At 39.3% G+C, this 22,830-nt stretch overlaps 1 protein-coding gene across 34 annotated transcripts in view; it reads left to right on the top strand.

Moving 5' to 3' along the window:
• Nucleotides 1–22,830, top strand: part of PPFIA1 (PPFI scaffold protein A1) — a 54,081-nt gene continuing 31,251 nt past the window's right edge. For 17 of the 34 annotated variants that reach the window (XM_086894952.1, XM_086894946.1, XM_086894947.1 and 14 more), the window contains exons 1-4: nt 868–1,233; nt 2,329–2,592; nt 21,293–21,394; nt 21,909–22,073. In XM_086894952.1, coding sequence (XP_086751078.1) covers nt 2,329–2,592; nt 21,293–21,394; nt 21,909–22,073 — 531 coding nt within the window. In that variant the 5' untranslated portion in view covers nt 868–1,233. Of the gene's footprint in view, nt 1,234–2,328; nt 2,593–19,002; nt 19,184–21,292; nt 21,395–21,908; nt 22,074–22,830 lie in introns of those variants that run through there. The other 17 variants (XM_086894958.1, XM_086894959.1, XM_086894949.1 and 14 more) reach the window with 6 other exon arrangements.

Genomic DNA, 22,830 nt, shown 5'->3' with positions numbered 1-22,830 from the left:
GAGCGCCGGGAGCGGCGGGAGGCGGCGGCGAGCTGGGCCGGGAGCGGCGGGGCCGCGGCGGCGATCGCGGCTGTCCGGGCGCGCAGCGCTTCTGCCGCCCCCTGAGGCCGTGGCGGCACCGCCGGGCTGCCGGCACCACCCACCCGGCCTTAGCCGACCCCGCGCCGGCCACCACGGACGTGGAGGCGGCGGTGGCGGGCGGAGCCGGGCCCGGCCCGAGGGGTCCGTCCCGGCGCGGCGGAGTCCCCGCCGCTCGGTAGGGGCTGGAGCGAGGGCGGACTTGCCGGGACCTTCGTGGCCGGGCTCGCTCCGCAGGGACTGAGCGGAGCCCGGGCCGGCCGCGCTCCCGGCGCCGCTGGGGCCTCCGGCGAGCGAGCGAGCGAGGCGAGGAGGGAGGCCCGGCCCGGTGCTCCCCGAGACGGGCGGGGGGAGCAGAAGAGCTCCGCGTCCTCCGCCTGCAGCTTTGTTAGCCGGGCCCTCCGCGGGGAACGGGAGCGGCGGGACTGGGCCGGTGCTCCCGGAGTTGCCAGGTCCTTTCTTTCCCCGCTCTCGGTTGCGGAGCATGGTCTACGGGACTAGTGCAGAGGAAAACAACAGGTCTCGCTCCCTGCTCGCCTCCCAAAGCGACGCCAGCGCCTTGCTCTTGGGATTATAAATGTTTGAACTAAGACCCAGGGAACTGGAAGGAGAGGTTCCCGTTGGAATTAATAGAAGAGAAAAGAAGGGAGGCTTTTCCAAATCCTCTGCAAGAAGGCTCGTGCTGTTTTCCCCTGCTGTCCATACTCTGTTTAATAATGCGATTGTGACCTGAATGGAATTTATGAGCGATGAATTACTGAAGCTTGTTGCACCTCTGCATCGGACTACTTTTTTTTTTTTTTTTTTTTTTTTTTTTTTTTTCTGTCGGCACATGATTCCTCCATCCCAGCTGTTGCAGGACCTATGGGCCAGTAATAGAGGGATGGGAAGCTGAGACAGTTTATTTTCACATTCTTCTGTGCTGGAGACTTGGCGAGTTAGCTGAAGCTGCTGCTTTTTACTGGATCTGCTCTTTCCTCGGCAGGTTTATTTTTTTTTAATGTGTTTCGATTAAACAGTCATTGGACTGGAGCTGGATGGGTGCTTTGCAATCCAAAATGTTTTGGGGGATAACAGAAAAGTGCTAAAACAGAGAACTGGTGCTGCAGGAAACCTGGGGCCTGTTTATCAAGACTTTTCGTTTTGTTGAGCAAGGTAAGTAACGTAGTGGTGAAAATTCAGGGCTTATCGTAATCATGCACGGAAATGTTACAAAGCACTTCTGACTGTTTTAAGTCTTTCAAGGGATTAAGAGCACCCACAGTAAGACTCAGAATGAATTGTTCTTTTAAAATTTTCAGATATGAATGTGAAATTTAAGGTTGAGAACCTGGTTTATGGTACCTGAGAGGTTGGGGAGCTACGTTTCCTGATTTTGCCTTAAGTTCTTGTAAGTTTATGCTTTTGAGAGAGGTTGCCTGAAGAACTTTCCTGGTGGTTCAGTGTGCGGTAATTACACAAGTGGGTTTTTTCCATGCTTTTTAAAACCTTGATGCCTTAGCTCTGTTAGGGTCTCTCAAAGGTGCTCCCAGTTTAGTGTGCTCACTTCCAGTAGTGCAGCGCTCTTATTTGCATTGTGAACTGCATCCATCCTCCGCCTTTAATTATTTTTGCTTACCTTTATTTTTGCTGTCCACATTGACAGCTGCTACTACTTCATAATGAATTTTTTGCTTTTTTAATTTCTTTATATGTTTTTATCTCCCGAATTGGACTGTTTGGATTTACCACTCGTTTACCATACACCACTTTCACCAACATAAGCCTTCTGCAGACAACACAAGCTCAAAGTACTGTTGTAGATACAATCTTTGTACGTTTGAAGCAGTGGAAGAAGCAGATAATGATTCCCAGAATGTGCAGTGTAATCAGTTACTGGATGAAGTGTATGATTTTTGGTGTGAGGTTGCATACCTATCTTTGTGCTTTTTTTAAAGATCTCAGCAGCACTTTACTCCTCACAAAAACATAAATCCATTTAAAGGAGGTCACAGTTTGAGATGTAGCTGCAAAAATCTGGTTTTGCAAGGAGTCATGAGATTCTCATTAAGAAGCGAAGCCTTGATTAGGTTGACTGTGTACCTTCTCTCCACTCTTAATGAAATAGTGGCAAGCACCAAGGTGCTGGCAACCTTTGCTGATGCTATCGTGGGGAGAGCTAAGTGAGTATTATGGGCAGCACTCAGAGCTCCTGTTTAGATTTGCTTGATCGAAAATTCTGGCCTTTGTTGTGTCTCGTTTTGTTTCAAGATGATGTGTGAGGTGATGCCAACCATCAGTGAGGCCGAGATTCCCGCCGGGGGAAATGGAGGCCACGGTTCAGGTTCCCCGTTGCAATCAGATGCTGATTCCCACTTCGAGCAGTTAATGGTGTCCATGCTGGAAGAAAGGGATCGCCTCCTGGAAACGCTCCGAGAAACTCAAGAGACGCTTGCCCTCACCCAGGGCAAGCTGCATGAGGTTGGCCATGAGAGGGATTCCTTGCAGAGGCAGCTCAATACTGCACTTCCACAGGTATGGACGTTTGGGAAGGAGGGGATTTTTCAGTGATTCTTGCGTTCTTTGTGGTATGTTCTTGGTTTTTTGTATGTTTGATGTGTTTGTATGTTTTGACGTACTGAAGAGTCAGGTTGTCTTTGGGGAAGATGACTCTATCCTGGATCTGTTAGCGCTTGCTCACTTTGAGAAAGATGCAAAAGCAAGGAAAGCAGCCCTTTTCTTCCAGTCTGCTTTCCCAGTTTCTGGAATTTCCTTGGCTTAGCATAAACGTGGAATGGTATCTACATCCTTTTGTTCAATAGAACTTGATGGACTTTTTTCTGCGGTTTGCACTTTTTAAATGCTATTTCCTAATTGCCTGATTTATTCATGTACCTAAGAATTAATACCTGGTCTAGTGGGAGGTGTCCCTGCCCATGGCAGGGGGGTGGAACTGGATGAACTTTAAGGTCTTTACCAACCCAAACCATTCTGGGATTCTGTGAATCCCAGACAAACCATTCTAACACTTACAGACTTTGGTTTAAAAACTTGAAGACTGCTACCTTTTGAATGCATGCTAAGTTATCATGGCAACGTAGAAGTCTGAGTGTGTTGTTTAACCTGTTCAGTTACTTTTGAAAAGTTTGGATTTGGTTTTTGGAGGGGTTTTTTTTTTTTTTTTTGGTTCTGCTAGGAGTTCCTAATTAGTGCCTTGTGGAGTATGCACGTGGCCTGCAGTGTTAGGTTTGTTACGTAAGGAGCATAGTTAGGAAAGGTGATTGGTGTCCACAGAACTCGTAGGGTTTATCCATTCGAGTTAAAAATAATACAGATGGACTTGTCCAACATGTTGAGAAGCATTTGGTTCTAGGCAAAGCAGGGGTTACTTTCAGGTGCTGGTTAACTTTTGACAGCCTTGTGCTTTCTGGCATGGTGGTTGTTGTCCCAAACATGACACAATGATGCTTTTACAAATATTCCCATAGCCTTAAATACTGTAGTTACTGTTTATACCCTTTAAAACAGTGTTAAGTCCTCTTTCATGGCTCTCATTATAATGTAATCACTGTATGACTCTCGCTGTGGTAATTGGTGCCAGTAATTACTGAGGGATAGAAATGAAAATGTTACACCTGTTAATCTAGTTCTGTTACAATGATGAAAATCAGAAAGGAGACGTTTCCAACTTTTGCTGCTGCCCGTGTTAAATCATGTGCTGCAGGCAAAGATCATTTTTTGATTTTTTGTTGTAATAATTGTGGCTTCTCCTCATCCTCTATGTCACGTTTACTACACTAATGGTGGCCATTAACCACTTGCATTACCTGCCAAGTGTAAGACCTGAGTTTGTGGCTGACCAGAATCATCCCAGCTTTCAACTCTTCTGTTCCCCTTTTTCCTTTTCGGTTCTCAGCCTTCCTTCCTAAATCTAGGAGGCCACTTGCATGTAAAACATCACTTTCTAAACATTTTGGAAAGATTAATAAACAGTTTCTCTTTTCAAGAATGTCATAATTGCATGGTTTCATGTGAAATCCGTTGGAAAAGCAAGTCAGTTGAGGGGGAAATTTTACTACAATTTTATATAAACATACAGCAGCATATGGATTTTTGTAGATTGCTGTTAGAAAATACTGTTTTCATGCTGTGGAACTGCTGTTTTTATCCTCAGTGGTGCTTAGTTCAAGTGGTGCTTTCAAAAATGAGAAATACTTTCATTATTATTGCTACATCAGAAGTAGCTCTTGTATTGGGCAGTTTTTGTTGTTGTTGTGGTAGAGTCAGTTCCTTCATGGGTGTAAATTTTTGATGAGGTGAAAAAGATTTTTTTTAAATTCTAATATGTGTTCACTGTCAAAACTTTATGGTGAGTAATATTTGAAACTATTCGAACTTTTTTGTTCATTATTTCAAGCAGAGCATTCTTTTGAACTACTGCCTCAACTGACCCATTGTTTAGCTGTGGTTTTCAAAGAGGGTAAAGTCTTTAAATTTAATAAAATAACAGCTGTGTTATATTTTTTTCAAAGAAGGAATAATGTAGATTTTAATTTTTTTTTAAAATCATAGTAGTTGTTTTCAATTTAGATCTGCAAGGTCAGTTTAACTAACTGTACAAAGACCAGTGTAATTTCATGAATTGCTAAATCACGCTGTAACCGAAGTATTACTTCTTTCTCAGGCTTGGCTTGGAACAAGTCTTTGTAGTTGATTTTAGACTACTTTATCTTAATGGGTATTGAATTGAATTGTTTCTATGTGCACTTTTCCTGTTTTAGCTGAAAACATCTTTAGCTGAACCAGACAGTTTCATCTCATCTGATGACTGATGGGAAGTCCTGGTCTAAAAGCAGGAGTGCCAGATGGATTTCTTCTATACCAGAATTACCCTTCTAGTTTTGCTGTGAAGAAACTCTATTTCTGATGCATCCCTATGCTTAATTCCTTACATTCACTGAGTTTTCTGTGTATAAGAAAGAAGCTCATACTGGTGTTGTATGTAACTAATTTCAAAATGGCAAATCAGTATTTGCATCTCTTAGATTCTAAAAGTAAATGCAGTTTTTCCTGCAGCAGTGATGTAGATTTTGGGGTCACAGAGAAGCACACACTTTAGTGTGGTGGGCAGCTGGGAATTTAAGGCAACAATTCTAGCTCCATAAACCTGGGACAGCTGTTCAGGGTAAGGCAGCTTTTGTGGATGTCTCAGTCGCTGAGAGGAGAGCATTTTAGTCTTATATAGGTATGCTTTATCTCTTACATTTACTCAAAGTAAAGCTGACTTATTCTGGGTTTTTAGTGTGGACAGCTGGAAGTGAAATACATCACCAGTGTCTTGATAAAATAACTAGATTCTTGGCAATGCTCTTTGTTTTCTGGGAGTTTCCTTCTATTACAGATTACCCCAGTCAAACTGTACTCTAACCTTGGAAAATGAGCTTGAGGAAATCAAACTGCTGTGCTAGAACTTAATTTTATTATTTCTACGATTTTTCACAGAAAAAAAAGAACATTAGCTTTTTACTTGAAGAGCTTTATAACATAAATGCATTCAGTTATGATACTAATTGTGGCCTTTGTGGATTTAATGATGCCCTTTAAGTGCCTTTCAGAGTGCATTCTACAAAATTTGAGATTTGTGCTTCAAATTTAATCTGTAAAATTGTATTTAAAGATTAAATTTTAAAACTAAGGTAGATGAGGCCCAAATTACTACAGTTCTTGCTATTAAAGTGTTGCAGGCCAGAATTCATTTTGCTGATAGAATTTCATGTAAATGTTTTATGTAAATGAAAATGTGATGCTTGTTTTGGATGGTGAAAAACAGAGTTTAATCTCCAGTGACTCTGGTGCCATTCACAAATAAAAGCACAGTCAGTGAATTCACAGCAGTTGTTATCAGGATGAAAATTTTAATACATATGTTAATTTTATAAGCTGATAAATACAGTAAAAGTATGAAGCAACACATATTAAGATCCATCTTAATCTTGCACCTCTGATCTTTTGAGCTTAAATTTATCATGCCTCATTTTTTTTCTGTAGAAGGTAAGCAAAATTACTAATTGCTTTGTATCCATAGTAAATATTTTATCACTACTTCACACTTCAGTTAAAAATGGTGTGTGTCAGTTCATATTTGTATTCAGTGAAATTCAGGTATGTCCCTATAGAGTGATGTTCCTTAGACAATCTCAGACTCGCACATAAGAAATATCAAAACACCTGGCCAAAAGACTGCCCTGGCATTGTTTTGACATGATGGACTTAAGGATTTCGTTGCTATTTTCTCAGTAATGGTATTTGGATTTCCTCCAGCCAGGTTTTGAGTAATACAGGATGTCATAGACATAGAAATGAGGTTTTGAATTGTACCTAATACGAAGAACACAGTGGCAGAAAACACATTAAGCAAAGGCCTTGCCAGGCTCTGCAGCAGCTGAAATTTCCTCAGGACTTGAAGTACAGCTTCGTTTCCAGCATTCCCAGATGCTCAGCCCCGAGGTGCCATAGCTTGCACTTCTTACTCTGGCAGCAGCTGGTGCTGACTTCTGAATAATAGCCATTAATCTCAGCAGAGTGCCTAGGAATCCTGGAGGTGCCAAAGGGTTTCACATGGATGTCAGAGCAGGCACATCCTCCACTGCTCCCGCCCTATTCTGACAGCAAAGATGGACAGGACTCTTCCTGTTGTGTTTTCAGACATCTATATTGAGTTTCAATTGCTAAATCTTACTTAGCTCTTACTGTTAGTGAATTACTGAACTGATTTGGCTTTACACTAGTTTTAAGTTGGACAGAGATAGGAGTTAGCATTCAGAATTCTCACTGATTATCAATAAACCTCAGCTTCCCTAATATTTCTTTCTTTTCAAGACATAGAAACAGACACCTTTTGCTTTGAAGCTTCAAAGTATGAATTTATCTGAAATAATGCTCTGTGTTTGGGCAAAAACTAGTAGTTACACTTAAATAATGCACTGGAGTATATTGAGCACCGAGTCTCCAGAATTGGTTCTGTCTTCTTGGTTTCTCATGCGGATATGTTTGGGTTTGTTTATTGAAACATCCCACCCCTGCCCAGCTGACATCTGTTTGTCTATTGTTAGCAATTTGCTGTTTATACTGTGCTTTTAATTTAAGGTTTGCTTGATTATAAATAGTCCATTTAGCTAGATTAAATTTGGAATTAATTTGGAGTTTCCTTATATTTGAGGGTGAATTTTGCTGTTTAATTTGGGGTGAAATTTATTGCTGTTTTACTGCTGAATGATGTCCCATCCATCCCCTTAATTAGCAGATTTGGTGAAGTCCAAAACTAATTTTTTTATTTCCCTTAGTTTATTTGTAGGAAGAATGTTTTGGTGTCTGCACAGAAACGCTTGGCATTTGTTTTTGGTAGTGGATGAGGCCCTGACACAGGAGCTACTGATTATTTTTCCCTGCTCTTGTGCTACTGTGGACAGATGTCTGACAGTGGGTTTATTAATGCTTGGGGTTCTCTAGTCTAACCCGTAGCCTAAAAACAGTCTGTATATATGGTGAAATGAGCTATAATCAAAACAAAGTATTTAAAATATATATTTAGAACCAGGTGAACATAGCATATATGCTTTCATCAGTGTTAGCTTGCCTGTAGCCTCTGGTACAACAGGTAGTGTCTTTTGGTGTTCAGAGAATTCTTCCTCTGTTACCTTTAATTTTTTTCCTCCATTCTTTTTTAAGAGTATAACTAAAAAGTGCTTTGAAGATGTTTAATAAGACTTGAAGATTCAGTGTCTCTATATAATTACAATTCCAGGGAAAAAAAACCAACTAAGACCCTTGGCTTTTTTTTTTTTTTAAGGTAAATATGGATTAAGAACACAATCCCCTCCCCTCTTACAGATACTTAGTGTTTCAATGTCCACTGGCCTGAGACTTTGTTTTATCCTTTATATTTAGGAGAGTTGAATGTTTGCTTCATTTACTGTAGATCATAGAATTAGGAGGACACATTGTGTTTTAATATACACAGGCCCCTTACAGTTAAGAGTGTTGTCAGAGACCTTGAATTTTTGGAAAGAACATTTTAAGTGCCTATTAGTATTTTTTTTTCCACCTCTCCCTAAGTTAGCATTGCATCTCCAAACTGCATGAATATACTTCAGAATTGAATTTCGGAATTTATTTTTTAGTTTTCCACTTTTAAAGGAATATGACAGAGGTCTTGGTGTAAGATGCTTGTGGCAATTTAGGCAGCTTAAGTCACTTAAAGTCTGTAAGGTTCTCTGGTATCTGTTGACACATATTAGAAAATACTCACCATAATCTCTTGCTACAAATACTGAAATGAGATAAATTGTGTTGTATCTGTCAGGTAATCTGGATGCTCATAACTTTTCAAGTGTCTTTTTTTGTAATCCTGCCTGTGGGTTCCCCAAGTGTAAATGTAATGCAATTCTTGCCAGGAAAAATGTTTTCACATTCTCTGGGCTGAAAGAAAAATTATTCTCTTGCTACTGAATGGAGTGAATTTTTTATTCAACTTGACTTTTTCACAGAGGCACAGGGAAATAACGTTTCCACAACTTGGAAACTCCAGATGATTGTGTAGGGAGCTGAATCCATATCTGTAGGTCACTTGAAGAGGTTTCTCTGGGAGTTTGGATACTTAGAATTGGAGGAGTGTGATTACAAGTCCAAGTAAATGCTCACTTTTATTCAAATGTGTTGTTTTCCTCTAAGCTGATGTGAGTAGCTGGTTCCCTTGGTTTTTGCCTGTGACCTTTATCTGTTTCAGACTTGACCTTTGTTTTCGTGTAAACTCTACTGAAAGTCAGTTCCTTTTCTTCTGATCAGCCTGACAAGAGTCTGTGGCCTGTTCCTGCAGTGGCTGGAGCTGCAGCATTTTTCAAAAAAGAAGCTTTGTTGCTTAATCTTCTCTTTTGCTGCTCTACAGTAGCCTTGAACTTTGCTCTTGTGTTTATGCTCCTGTCTACTGAGGATATGGTTTTTGAGGATGGTAATGGAGATCTTAACAGAAATACAATTTTGGTTGGATCTGAAATATACCATGGTTATTGGTGGATATATGAATAAGAACAGTCAACATATTCCTGTAATTCATCTGTCTTCTGGTTATGTTTTCAGAAAGAGAAATATCTAGAATTAGTCTTTTGTTTTACAAATTCTGTGAAGTGCACCAGGGTTCAAGTCCAGCCTGGATGGAGCTCTGAGCAAGCTGGTCTAGGGGAAGGTGTCCCTGCCATAGCAGAGGTGAACTTCAAGATCCCTTCCAACCCAAATCATTCTAGGATTCTATGATTCCTCAATGAAAAGATCCTTACATGAGCAGTATTGAGCATAATCAGATATCTTCAGCACAGATTTTAAACAAGGATTTGTTTAAAGGGCCACTTGGAAAAAAGCTCGAAAAATTTGATTTGCAACTTTTGAGTTTTGTTAAGAAGAAAAATGAACTTCCTTTTAGAAAACAAGCATTTTTTTGTTGTGATAAGAAAACAGGCAGCTTTTGGTTTTATTTTTTAAATTTAATTAACATTTTCTTTTTTCTTTCTTTCTCTGTAGAATGGCAATCTCTCTTTGAGTATGGTCTGAGCCATGCTGTGTTTTGCTTTACTCCTATTGCTAGTACGTACTAGAGTTGGGTATCCAGTTGTAGAAATATATTCTGAAGCACAGTTCTTGCCTTTTTTTGCCTTTTACCTTTGAGAGGTACCTCTCACATAAATGCACATAAAATTTGGTTCTATACACTTAATACATTTCTTTTAGAGCCACGTTTACCTTTTATATAGAATGGCAGGGTAGATTATCTGGTAAAAATGTGTAAAGCATGGAGATCGTTAAACACTGTACTGTTGAGAGAAGTGAGATTTTCTTTTCCTACCACAAATTTACAGAACAGTGCACAGTATAAGGATTTAATTATATAAGCCTATGGAGCTGAGTAATTTACATAGGTAAAAAAGCCAAACAAAACAAAGCCATCTTAAGATGTGCAGTTTAAATGAAGAATTTCTGTGTTTGCCTGTACAAAGTTGAGTCTGGTTTGATGTATGGTTGAAAGATCTGTGAATGCTCATGCAAAGAGACTACCTTGCAGTTGATGAAGTCTATTGATCATTGTCTTCAACTGACAATGTTCAGTACTGAGAAATGGAGTTTATTTTGAATTACTTGAAAAGGAATTTTGGCCACCAAAATCCTTGGTATAAAAGCTAAACGTTCTTCATTGTGGAGAGAACTCACTCAATAAAGAGGATCATAAATTCCTGGTTTTTTATTGGTACTATATCCATGATTATCTCCATAAGTAGTGAGCACTTTTATTAAATTATTTTTGAATATTCAAGCACAGCCATGAAAAGGAAGGGAGAGATCTCAAGGTGTTCATTTGCTCATTTGCTTTACAGAATGCTTGATATGAAAGTTTTTTCAATGTGCAGCCCCAAATTATCTTAAAAAAGAAAACTGGGAAAAAAGGGAGTTTTGTACATATCTGAAGGGACTGCAGTCTTGATCAGTGACAGGGTTTAAACTGTGGTTTTGTGGATTTGAATTGTGGATTCTCAATTGTCCTATGTGAGCCTGTCACAATTATTTAACAATATAAACTTTTGCCAGTAGAATGTTAGAGTCAAAACGCTCATTTTCTTTGCATTCCTATCCACAATTGGGAAATCTGTGGGCTGAATATGCTGGGAGTCATGAGACTCTGTTAACCTTGCTGAACTAATAGTACCAGACCTAAATTCTGTGCTTATTTGCTGTGCTTTTACTGTAGCTTGTGTTTGTGGATTTGCTGTTCCCAGTGGGAAGCTGGACTCTCTAATTTTATATAGTTTAAGGTTCTGTTGTGTAGTTTATTTAAAGTCCAGAATGCATGTCATATTTGAATCTCTTGCTTCTACTCTCATTTAAGACATGGACTGCTTTGGAAACCCAGAAGTAAAAGAAACTTCTGATCCAAATTGAAAATGAATAAATTGTCTTGTTAAGAGTTCTTCCGTTAATGTAATGTGGATATAAAGAATGATGTTGCGCTCAGCAGACCCAAGGCTGGAAGAGCAGAGCCCGTGTGGAGTGGGATATTGGATGTGTGGGTGAATCTGGTTGGGCTTTCCAAATTTTTATGGCTGTGTAAGGTAAACTCCTAATTTCAACTTATCCCTTCAAAGCTCTATTTACTGTAGTACATTTGGGGGAATGACCGAAATTTAGATAATTTCATATAAGGGTTTAGATAATTACAGGGATGCCTTAGGATACATACCACTGTGAATCTTTCTGTTATTCTTGGGTAATGTATTTTTCATACAGCATGACCACCTTTTTGTTGTTCATGGGAAAAGGCTTGAAAGGTCATTACATTCTTTTAGCCTTATGTTAAAGAGCACGAGGCAGGTGCATCCAATAATTTACTTTTTAAAACATGCCGCTTGAGTTTTCAGAATGTCTTTGGAGGGTGTGGTTCTACACCATTACCTTCCAAAAGTTGAGTCTTTGTCTCAAGAAATCTGGAATTACTTTGCTTCATGTAGAGTGGAAATGGAACAGCCTTTTAGGATTTGCTGTCCTTTTCCCCTCCCGGGGTCTCTGTTATGTTGATAGTGATGTTGGTGTAACTCTAATCCCCCTGGAGCTACAAATTACTAGCATAAGCCTCTCCTGATTTTAAAATGATTATAAAAGATTAAGTATTGGAAAGGAGAGGAGGAGAAATGGGCCAAGCATTTCTTTTGTCTGTATGGAGTAGGAGGCTGCAGGGCTTCCCTGTTGCATTATCTTTCCCTTGGTTTTAGTCCAGTGTGGATAGGAGCTTCACAGGTTCCCCAGCAACCGTCTTTCACTTCAGCATTTATTAGAGGTAAACACCATATTGACAGCCTGCCCCTGTCTTTTATTAATTAATTTATTTTTAATTTATTACTGATTGATTGATTGATATTTTATTCCTTTGTGTTATAGCTTTGCTCATCTACCTGGTTTCCTTCTGCTGTCTGGGTTCTGGTAGTCATCAAGTTTAGAACTGTTCATTATGGATTTTTTTTGTGGTAGACAAAAAAATTACTTTGAACCTTAAAAAAAAAAAAAGCTTTAACCCACCCCCTAAACCAGCTCTTCAATGTTGAATATATGTTGCTGATTTTCTCCTGTTTTTTTCTGTGTTTAGATAGCAGACATGTTTGTTGTAGGACCTGAGACTGTGCTTTTTATGTGTGGACTTTGGAATTTCTTTGTTTTGGAGTATTTGCTAAAATGGAGCAACTTTTTCATGGAATGGTCTAGTAGAATTTATTCAGAATGTCACAGATTTGGACATACTTAGCTTCAGCTAGCCCAATAAATCCACTCAGCCTGTAAACTAGGGTGATAGAGTACAGAGAAGCAGGAAAAAACAAAATGTGAAGAGCTGGTAAGTCGAATTTCCTGCTGAAGGCACGTATCTGTCCTCAGTGAGTATTACTTGCTTAAACAAGTTTGAAATTATAAGACTGAAGTGTTCATCACTTGGCAAAAATAATAAATACATGTATATAATAGGAGAGCACTGTGGGGGAAGTACATGCTGGTGCTTGTTTGATGCGGGCGGCTTGGCCAGCCTTATTCAGATATTCCCAAGCATTCCCTCTTAACAAAGTGTGAAAAATGTGCTTTTCAGCTGCTAGCCACAGAATGAAAGCTGGCAACCAGAGGCCAAGATGAATGATTAGAATAGGGCAGGGCCTCAGCTTCTGCTCACAGTTTTTGCAAGCAGGAGTATCTTGTCACTGAAATAATTGTGCATGATAGGTCTTGTCCTGGGTCTGTTTGTAAAAAACTGTGCAGTATTAGTCATGTAGTATGGCTAGAATGTAGTATATAGGGTTAAATAATTTTTTAATTCATAAGAGTCATAGGAATTTAATATTTAATGCCAGCTGAGCCAGAATTGTGCTGTTTCTTGTGAGTGCAGTATGTTTAGAGTTAATGCGCAGAAAAATATTTTCTTCTAGTCCAAGTAAGCTTACAATTCAGTGTTGTTAGCAACTTAAAAGATCTTGCTGCAGCTGTTTAGTCTGCAGAATGGGGGTCCCAGGAAAATTACAGAGCTTCTTAAATCTTCTTAGTATATCTTGCAGTTCTACAGTTTGGCATCCCCAAGGAGGATTGCAAGCTGTTCCATCCAGCATGGAATCCCAAGAAATCTTGACCAGCTTTGTGTGAGGAGAGGAGAAACTTCAGTGAAATCCCTCTACTGTCATATTAAAGATGGAGTGGTTTTGTCCCGTATCTTGTCAAACTGGTAATGCAAGATTCTTGCTCTTTAATTAAGTACAAGTGTATTCTCCTTTTGCCATGGTGGGTATGGGTGTGGGTAGGTTTCTTCACTGACATAAACTCCAAAAATGGAGATGCCTAAAGCTACACCTAATTTGTGCTGCTGCTTTACTGTATTAGTTCCTAATCAAAATAGACTAGGCTGGGGGTGCAGGAATGTGGTAACTTGGATTGTGAAACCCTCAGTATTCACTGATTCAGAGTGTCACGGAGAGGCGCCTATTTTTCTAACTTCCCCAAGTATTGTAGCCTTATTCTGCATTAAATTAAGCTGTTACTCTGGAATCTTGAGGGTTGGAGTGGTATGGCATTGGAAAGGATTACTTTGTTATCAACTGTTCTCAGCAATTACTGCTCTGCAAAAAGCAGCCATCCCAAGTTGAAAAGCCTGTTTTTCAACGATGACTAAAGTTTTCCTGATGCATATTTTAGCTGATTTGGACGTTTTTTTCAAGGAAAACAAGTTCGGTACGGTTCTGAATACTTTTGTGCCTTCTCGGCCCTTTCAGGGGACCTATTCCTTTACACTGAGGAGCAGCTAAGGTGGAACTCTTTGCATAGCCATACCACAATGAAGTGATTAGAAGGTTTTCTGCTACCGTTGCGTATGAATAGATGCCAAGTTTCATGCAAGTCTGAAGGCTGCTTCTGCATTTCCTGTGCATGCTGTTGTAATGCTTCAGGTTTTGAACTTCCTTACTCAGAAGATCCATGGTGTTGCCTGAATAGAGGCAAAATTTCATAAGTATTTTTACAAAGACAACTGAAGGAAATAACTTAAAACTGGTATTTCAAGTTAGTGCTCAGTATGTTCATGTCTTGTTAATCATCTGTGCGTTCTGCTAACTTGCACGGTTTGCCCCCTCAATTGAGTATTTGGAGAAAGCCCTGGGGGGAAAACCAGGTCCTTCGGTAGAGTTTTTCACTGGTTGATTTGGTACACATCTGTAGCTTTAAAAGGGATTTAAAAGGCTGGCATAAAAACGGGTTGTGTCTGCTCTGGGTTAATTGATCACCCTGTGCGATCTACCCTGCTTTGAACAAGCTGTGTTGATTTCTCAGGGCTGGTGAAAAGATTAACAAACTATCTGATTCTGAAATTACAGATTCTGAATGTTTTGATGATCCCAAGGCTGGTTACTCTACAGAAGAGGCAGAGCAAACTGCAGGTTTTAATAGGAGTGACTGGATGAGGTTTCCTGACTTGTTTAAACAACTTCGTGTTCCCTTTCCTTAGTTTCTCAGACTACAGAGCAGTTGCATGATGCAGCTGTGACTTGGTTTTGCCTTGCAGCACACGAGCAGCAAACAGGCTTGTAGGGACCATGTGTTGTCACACATGTGACTTGTGTTACCTGTGCTGGATGGATGGAGGTCTGGGTGTAACGGTGGAGCCTGGGAGGTTGTCCTGTGTCCCTTCAGTCCAAAGCAGTGTGTGATCAGGGAACACTGGCTCTCCAGTGATGCACGAAGATCTGGTTTTGCACAAGGCTTTGCCCCTGTCGTTGTGTACATAACAGCACCGTTCTGCTGCATTTAGGGAAAATTAAATGCAGGAGGCCAGGCAGTAAGGGTTCTGGTAGTCCAGCTTTAGACAGGCTGTAGTAAATTATTCCAGTACACTGTGCACAAGGTGTTGGAGACTCCTGCTCCAGACTTTGCTGCTGTGTGTGTGAGGTCTCAGATTCATGTGGTGAAAGAAAAACCTCTCATTGTCAGAGGAGCAAGAGGCTGGATTCAGGGTTGGGTTCTGGTATTTTACCCCCTGCACCCCACATAGGACACGTCTGAAATGTGTTGGACTGGGGAAGGGCAGTTACAGGGAGGAGAATGTGGAGCTGACATGTGTATACTTCTCTTTTCCTTCTGCTCCCACATTCCTTTTGCCAAGCTGCCAAATTCTACCTTTCTCCATTTATGTCTCCTTGTGCTTCTGGAAGCTCCCAGCGCTGAAGTCTGAATTTTGTGCTTTGTAGTTCTGGCTCAGGGAACACTGCATAAATTCAGGCAACTCACTCAGGATGGTAACTGGGAACCTACTTATTGCCATGGAGACTTGGGCTTGCTATACGCTTTTCCATTTTGCTCTTGGGCGTATGTTTGGTACCTGCTGGCTGTGAGCAAGGAGTCCTTTGGCTCTTAGCTTGTCAAATGCCAGGCAGTTGATTCTGCTTCCAGCTCCAAAGTGGACAGGGAACAGTGAGAGTTTCATTCCAGAGCAATAACATTATGCAACTGTAAACACGTTAAAACTTAATTGCCTGTTTAGGATTGAGCAGCGTTAATGACGGAGCCTAGATAGGTCAGTCCAAGAGGGACACTTGAAGGAGAGCTGCTAAAAAAGAGGGCTGGAATAAGAAGTAACTCAGGTTTTGTATTGATCACTGGCTGGCAGCTGGCAACAATTTCACTTGAGTGTTTTCATGCAGTGTTACAGTTTTTGATAAAGGAGAAACAAAAAATATTTTTTTTTCAAAGAAAAAATTTATGGATTTTTGAGAGTTAACCAAAGGTGGTATTAAACCTTTTTTATAGCTCAATGCCCCTATTTGGAAGGGGAGAAATTTTTTTGACAGTAAACAAATCTGCACCTCAGTTTTGGTGTTTGTCTTTTGAGTTATAAAACATCTTATGCATACACAGAATAGGAAATAGGAAAGGAGGCCAATACACTAATTATATAATGAGCTCCAGTGTGTTCTCACTCTGGTGGGTAGTTAGCTCCACTTGGAAAAACAGCTACTTTGAGCATGAAAAGCCTTTCAGTGTTCCAAAACACAAGAATTTGACGTATCCATGTTTTAGTATTACTTGAAGTATTCTCCTACACTCTGTTTTAAGTTCTGGGGGTTTTGTGAACAAAAGATAAACTTGTTTCATAGAATTGATTCTGTTAATGTTTGAAATAAGTTTTATGTTTCTAGGTTAGTCAATTCAGGCTGCTTGATAGTTACTGGAAATTATTTTCATGAGGTAAAAAGGAAAATATCTTTATTTGCACTCTCTAGGCTGATTTTTCTCTTTCCTATTAGCATATGTCAGAGATATGGAAAGGTTGAAAGCAACATGTTTTCCTACATGGAACAGGCAGAGCATAATATGTGGTGTGTAACTAGGTTTTTTTTCCAAGGCTGGATTTAATGGTGAAAACAAGTCAGTTCTCCTCAGTTCTAACTCTTGATACCTTGAACTGTTTCATAATTTCGAAGTTCTGATTCTTAGCCTAAAGAATCCCAAAACAAACCTATGACTTAATAGGTGTGAAAATTTGCTTGCTAGGAACTTTCAAATGTGTTTGGCCTCTTGGTCACTGTGTGCTACCTAAACCACTTAGGTTTAAAGTGAATTGGCTGTGAAATAACCAAGAAATAAGCCTAGTTATTTAATTTTTCTTTGCTTGTTTTGTTTTAGACGGTATATTCACCATTTCCACACAGTCATCATTTGGAACAATTGTGGTTTATATGTAGTACAAACATCATGATGGAAACTGATCTCAAATCCCATTGGTTTTCACCCCTGTCCTGCACTTCTTCCAGTTGTTCTTTTCCTGCTCACTTCAGCTGCTCGGATTTGTGAGTGGCTTGCTTGATATTCAGTCTACAGACCAGAATGATAACAGTAAACCAAAATATCACTTGGAGATTAAAAGATAAATTCTAGTCATATATTTCAGTCAGATGTTCCTAAAGATGCAGCAGTCACAACTTCATCTTTCTATTGCCTGAAGTTACTACTTTACAGTATTTAATAGTATTTGATGAATTTAAAATGTTTCTCTTTTTAAATTACATGTAATTTCATCATTTATATAAATTCTCTGGCTGTGTGGTTGCTTGTAATTCATGATTACTTGTGCATTCAAGTGGCATTGCATTTTCTTGTGGAATAAGGTTTTTTTGGGTTTTTTTTGCTTGGTCAAATTCCAAATAAATTTAGTTATTTGTAGAGCATCCCTAATACACAACTTATATTAACAGTCTTTCAGGAATTACCTCTGTTTCTTTCAAGTATTTCCCCTAGGTTAAATACTATTTTCCTGTGGTGTAACATTTATTGGTCTGTGATGTGCTGTCTGTGAGACCTGTGAATTATGTTTATAATGAACATGAAGGAAACCTGTTCCCTGAAAGCTGGAATGTTCCTGGATTGAGATTGTGGAAGTTCCCAAGTGTGTCAGCTCAGCACTAATGGATCCAGCTTTAGAAGAATGTTTATATTGTGGCGTCTAAATACTGAAGATTGAAGGTCAGCTCTGAAGGTTGAAGTAGAAGAAATGCTATTGCTTTAAAAAATCCTGGAGCTTGGGAACAAAAAAAAGCCCAGAAAATGTATTACTGAACCAACTTACTTGCTCAATGTGGCTTTTGGTTGAGAATATTTATTTCTGGCAGCAAAAGTGACGTGTTTGGAATGATTCAGTTGGGTCAGAAAGTTACTTTCTTCAGTAAGCATTTCAGTTTAGTGTAGAGTATGGGTGTTTGCCAGAATGTTCTAAGAGGGAATATTTCTCTGGTAAATTCAGCACTCTCCCACCAATTCATGTGAGTGCTCTGAAGTGCTTTTTGTGAGTTTCATTCTTGTCAGTCCCCAGCGCTGTGTATTTATTATTTTGATGGCAGCCAGAAACAGAGCAGAACTTCATTCTGTTGCTCTCAGTCTTCTTAATTACAGAAAAGCAACACGGCTTTGTGGATAAGTGGGAAAGTTTCACAGGATTCTTTCCTTTTTCTTTTAATTCTTTTTACATTCATCTAATGCCAAGGAAAAAATTATGAGACAACTCCAAATTTTTTGAGATTATAAAACTGCAAATAGTTTCTCTGCTTTTGAACTACTTAATGAAATCACAAATTTTCTCCCACTGAAGGTAAGTATTAAAACTAGAAAGGACAAGTCTTTTGGCAGTGTCAACTGAAACTAAGGACGTTCAAATGTTCTTTCTTAGGCAGCTCATGGGACTCAAAGCAACTCTATTTTGTCAAAACAAACAGCAATGGAGGTGTTATGCAATGCCAGCAATCCCTGTCAGTGTTTATGCAGCAGCAGTATAAATTCCTGTGTGCACTCTTGTTCTGGGTCATGTGACAGTGTGATGGTTCGTGTCACAATTGGGATCTATTTGTCCTACAATTTATATTTACACAGGAATATGCAGTGGACTGGAACTCTCTGTCCTAAAATCATCTGAAGAGTGAATAACTTTCCTTTCAAATATACAGCTGGTTTTCACATGGGGGCACTCATACAGATAAAAAGATATATATTGATGCTATGTAGTGATTTGAAGTTGAAGAAGGATGATGGGACAGAGTCTGGTAGTCCTTGCTGTGCTCTGCGTCCTGTTCTCAAGACTTGAGATAGAGGCTGGGACAATGGAAAACTTCCCATGTCAGGCCAGTGTCATCTGGAGAATTGGGCAATATTAATGTTTCTAAATGTTGATGTTGTCATTTTTAAGGTTTTTAAAAATACTCTTCTTATATTATTATTAATTTGGAAGGAGAAATACACCAAGAAAGTAAGTTCATACCAGGCTCTTCTCAGTAGTACGTAATTATCTAATCTGTAAAGATAAACAGGGACTGCCAGTGAAAAATGACAGCTTCAGTTTTTGGTTTACCTGAGCTCATGTGAGAGCAAAAGGAGGGGAGTATGCTGCCAATTCCCTGGGAGTCCTGGAAGCTCCCACCAGTGGGATGTTGAAGGTGCAGGAAAAGCTTAGATCTGAAGGAACATTCTGCTGGGAAAGATCATAGCAGAGTCAATATTTCTGTCAGCTCCAGTGAAGCCTGAAGTAAGTTTTCCTCTTGGATTACCTTGCACTAAGGACCTTTTTGTAATTTGTTTTGTGTGTGTAAAAGTTCTGGTAGCTGTATTTACAGACCAGGTTTTTTCGGAAGTATTTCCTGGCCATTTTGAAAATAATAGGCCATTTTTTTTTTTTTTAATGCTACAGTGAAATATATGAATGTAATTATTGTGTTAGAGAAATAAAATAATTTAGCAATTGAGAAAGGAAAATAAATTAAGATGAATTAAGAATAAATATATTAAGATGTTTTGCAGTTTTTTGCTGATTTAGAAGGGGGACTGAAACTTTTATCCATTGAGTCGGTTTTGATTTAGGAAGAGGGATTGTAGGGATGGATTCTGCATCAGATGGTGGTGGTGCTGTCTTGTTCACAGCAACTTTTAAAAGTCTGATATGTTAGTAATTCCAGAGGAGTTCACTCCAGATGTATATTTTACAACATTTTTTTTTTGTGTTTTCAGTCATGTGTATATTTTGGAATAAAGTTTACCAAATGAATATTGGAAATTGCAGTGTCTTTTGAGCTGTGCCTGCTTATTTTAGCTGCGTGTTTGAATTTGCAGATGTGCTTAGTATAATTAATTGATTGATGTGGCCTTTTGTTTTTAAGCATGTGCATTCTGTCACTTTGAATTTTGCTGCAAAACAGCTCCATCTTAAGCTTTCACTTGATATGCAGCTGCTGACTGATAAGCAGTGGGTCTTGCAGAGTTTGGAAAAGGTAGAGAAGCAGCAGTTGTCTCCACTTAGCTGGCTATTTGTGTTCACCTTGTCCTGCTAATCACCAGTTCAGCTGTACAAATACATTGTTTATTAGGCAGGATTCTTTTTTATGAATATTTTCCTTATTTTGGACAACAGAAAGGAGTGTTATTTACTAGAATTTCGATGTTTTCTTGTCCATGTGCTTCTGACACGTTCACTGACCACTGGAGTGACTGAGGCGTATTTATTTTCACATTTTAAGTTGCACAGACAAGACCTAAGGGTTGCATTCTTGCAAGGCTCTTTTCTAAAGGATGGGCTTGTTCATATTCATACTGTCAATTCTCATTTCCAGTGTGGTTCAGATTAGAATTTAAATTTTGCCAGAGTAGATAAAGTTATGCTTTGTGTTTGCTTCTAAATGTGGTGTATAGTTGTACCTTTTGTTCTATTCAGGGTATGCTCCCTAAGTGGACAGAACATTTAAATGTCTTTAATATTAAGTATTTTTAGTGAGGCTGTTAATAGGGAGGGGAAATGGTTTAGGCTGCAGTAGCTCTTGCAGATATTAGTATAATCATTTCCTAACAGAAACCCCGAACTGTAGGAGGATATTCTTTCATATTGACTGTGTTCACTGCATTAATAAGCATGCAGTAAGTGATGTGAGTTAGCTCCATTCCTGTTCCCCAATGACACTTCACTCTGCACTATTTCACTTTGGTTGGGTTTTGTTTGGTGAAATCTTTATTGAATTTGAAGGGTGAGCCTTGTGAGGGCTTGAGCCCCCAGGCTCAGCTTTCAGAAAATTCTGATTCTAATCCTCAGAGATTTCTAACAGGACTGTAGGGAAAGGGCTGCTTCATTCCCTTTTGTGAGACTGGGAGGAAGGCATGAATGAAATTCCTGTATTTAGCTGTATTCTGGTACATGTCAGGATTATGCATTTTTGCTCACAATTAAATACTGACTTGAAATTTATCATGTTTGTTGGTTTCCTTATTTTGCTGTGCTTATCACTCTGTTTTTTCCTGTCTTCCTCAGCGGTTGTTAAAAAAACCCAACAAACCGAAACACACAAAGCTAACAACTCTTTGAAACGGTAACAAAGTGTGTTACAAATATTACTTTCACTTACCAGGGAAACCCCAACTCATATAATTACCTCGAGACACAAACAAGTTTTCAAAGTCTTGGTCAAACATCTTTTGTCTTTAAAGTTGGCAGCATAAAGGTTTTGAGTGTTTGATTAGCATGACTATACAGTTATATTGGCTTTGCACGTCTGAAATTAATGCTTCAAGGAACTGTCAAGTGTTCATATGAATCCACTGTGTCTTACTTGTGATACTTGATATGCTTATAATTCTGTCTGGTGTGTTCCAGGAATTTGCAGCGCTCACCAAAGAGCTGAATGTATGCAGGGAGCAGCTGCTTGAAAGGGAAGAAGAAATTGCTGAGCTGAAAGCAGAAAGAAATAATACGAGGGTCAGTTCCTTGTCTTTTCCAAGCTTACCATTGTTAAAGCATCCAGCTACATGGAGGAAAACAAATGTTGAATTTGAAAAGCTAAAAGTATTTTTTTCCTTGATACTCGTACATGAATCCCCGTGGAAGTGCAAATGTGTGTGTGTTGATTGAGAAGGTTTGACAGCTTGTGCACAGCTCCAAATGCTGCTGTGCAAATCAGGAAAAGCTTGTAAGACTGCACTGCTATCTGCTATCCAGATTTCTTGTTGTTAAAGTTTTGTAATCCTGCAGCTCTGGGATCAGAGGAGCAGAGTGGGCAGGTTGTGGTGATCTGTTTGAGCAGCTTACACTGCTAATAAGCTGAAATGTTAAAAACAAGTCCTTACGCTCAATACAGTATCCTTTTTCTCATGAATTTGAAGTTTAGAGCTGTAACCTGATGTTCTAGGAGGCAAAGTTTTCTGCAGCTGGAGATAATAGGAATAAACATTAATTTTTTTTGTTTTTTTCTTTTTTTATTCTTTTGCTTTAGCTATTACTGGAACATTTGGAGTGTCTTGTCTCCAGGCATGAGCGATCCCTCAGGATGACTGTTGTGAAGAGGCAAGCTCAGTCTCCAGCAGGAGTTTCTAGTGAAGTAGAAGTTCTCAAAGCACTAAAATCTTTATTTGAGCACCACAAAGCCCTTGATGAAAAGGTAATGAAGTATTGTACCTAGTATCTTCCCATCCTCTTTGCTTTGAGTGGGCCAGGAAGTTTTTGTGCTGAAGTTGTACAAATCTCTGCAGTGTAACTACATTAGTAACTACTCTCCTGAATTAAGATGCTGCACTTAACTAAAGCAAGGTGCTATGGTTTAGTCAAGCACTTCATTAACTGTGTTAATGTAAACTCAGCATGGTTCAGGAGCAATATATTTTCTGTAGGAATGCACACAGATGCTTACCTGTACAACATCAGGATTTATCCTTTTGATTATCTAATACAAGAAATGGACTAGAGAGAAGAGGAGGAGGGGAATCTGCTTACACTGGGATAGAAATCTGAATTAAAAAAACTCCTCCCTTCAGCTGTGCCTGGTATTAGCAGCAGGATATGCAGCTCCTGAAGTTCACTGTGAATCTTGTTGCCAGCTTGCAGTTTACTTGACTTTGTGACCCTTTTACATAAAATCTGGCAAATGATTTTAAATGGAATTTTACCTATTCTTCTGTGTTGTAAATGAGCAAAAGCAAGCACAGTCTGTGCCTTGCAGAAGGACAAGCAAATTCTGGGTATGTTTAATTCTTTAATGCCTAAACGTACAGATTGTGTTGCTTATGACAAAAAAGGAAAAGCTAGATTATAAGATACACTTACTTGGCTATTTTTTTGGTACTGTGTGTTGTAAATAGTACTGACTCCAGATTAAGGAGGTTTCTAAGTGTAATGGAAGTGTAATTTATTATCTCTAA

This window comes from Cyanistes caeruleus, chromosome 6, assembly GCF_971803275.1.
Source record: "Cyanistes caeruleus chromosome 6, bCyaCae1.hap1.1, whole genome shotgun sequence".
NCBI lineage: Eukaryota > Metazoa > Chordata > Aves > Passeriformes > Paridae > Cyanistes > Cyanistes caeruleus.
The sequence above is the reverse complement of the archived record's forward strand: the minus strand, read 5'-3'. Positions and strand labels throughout refer to the sequence as shown.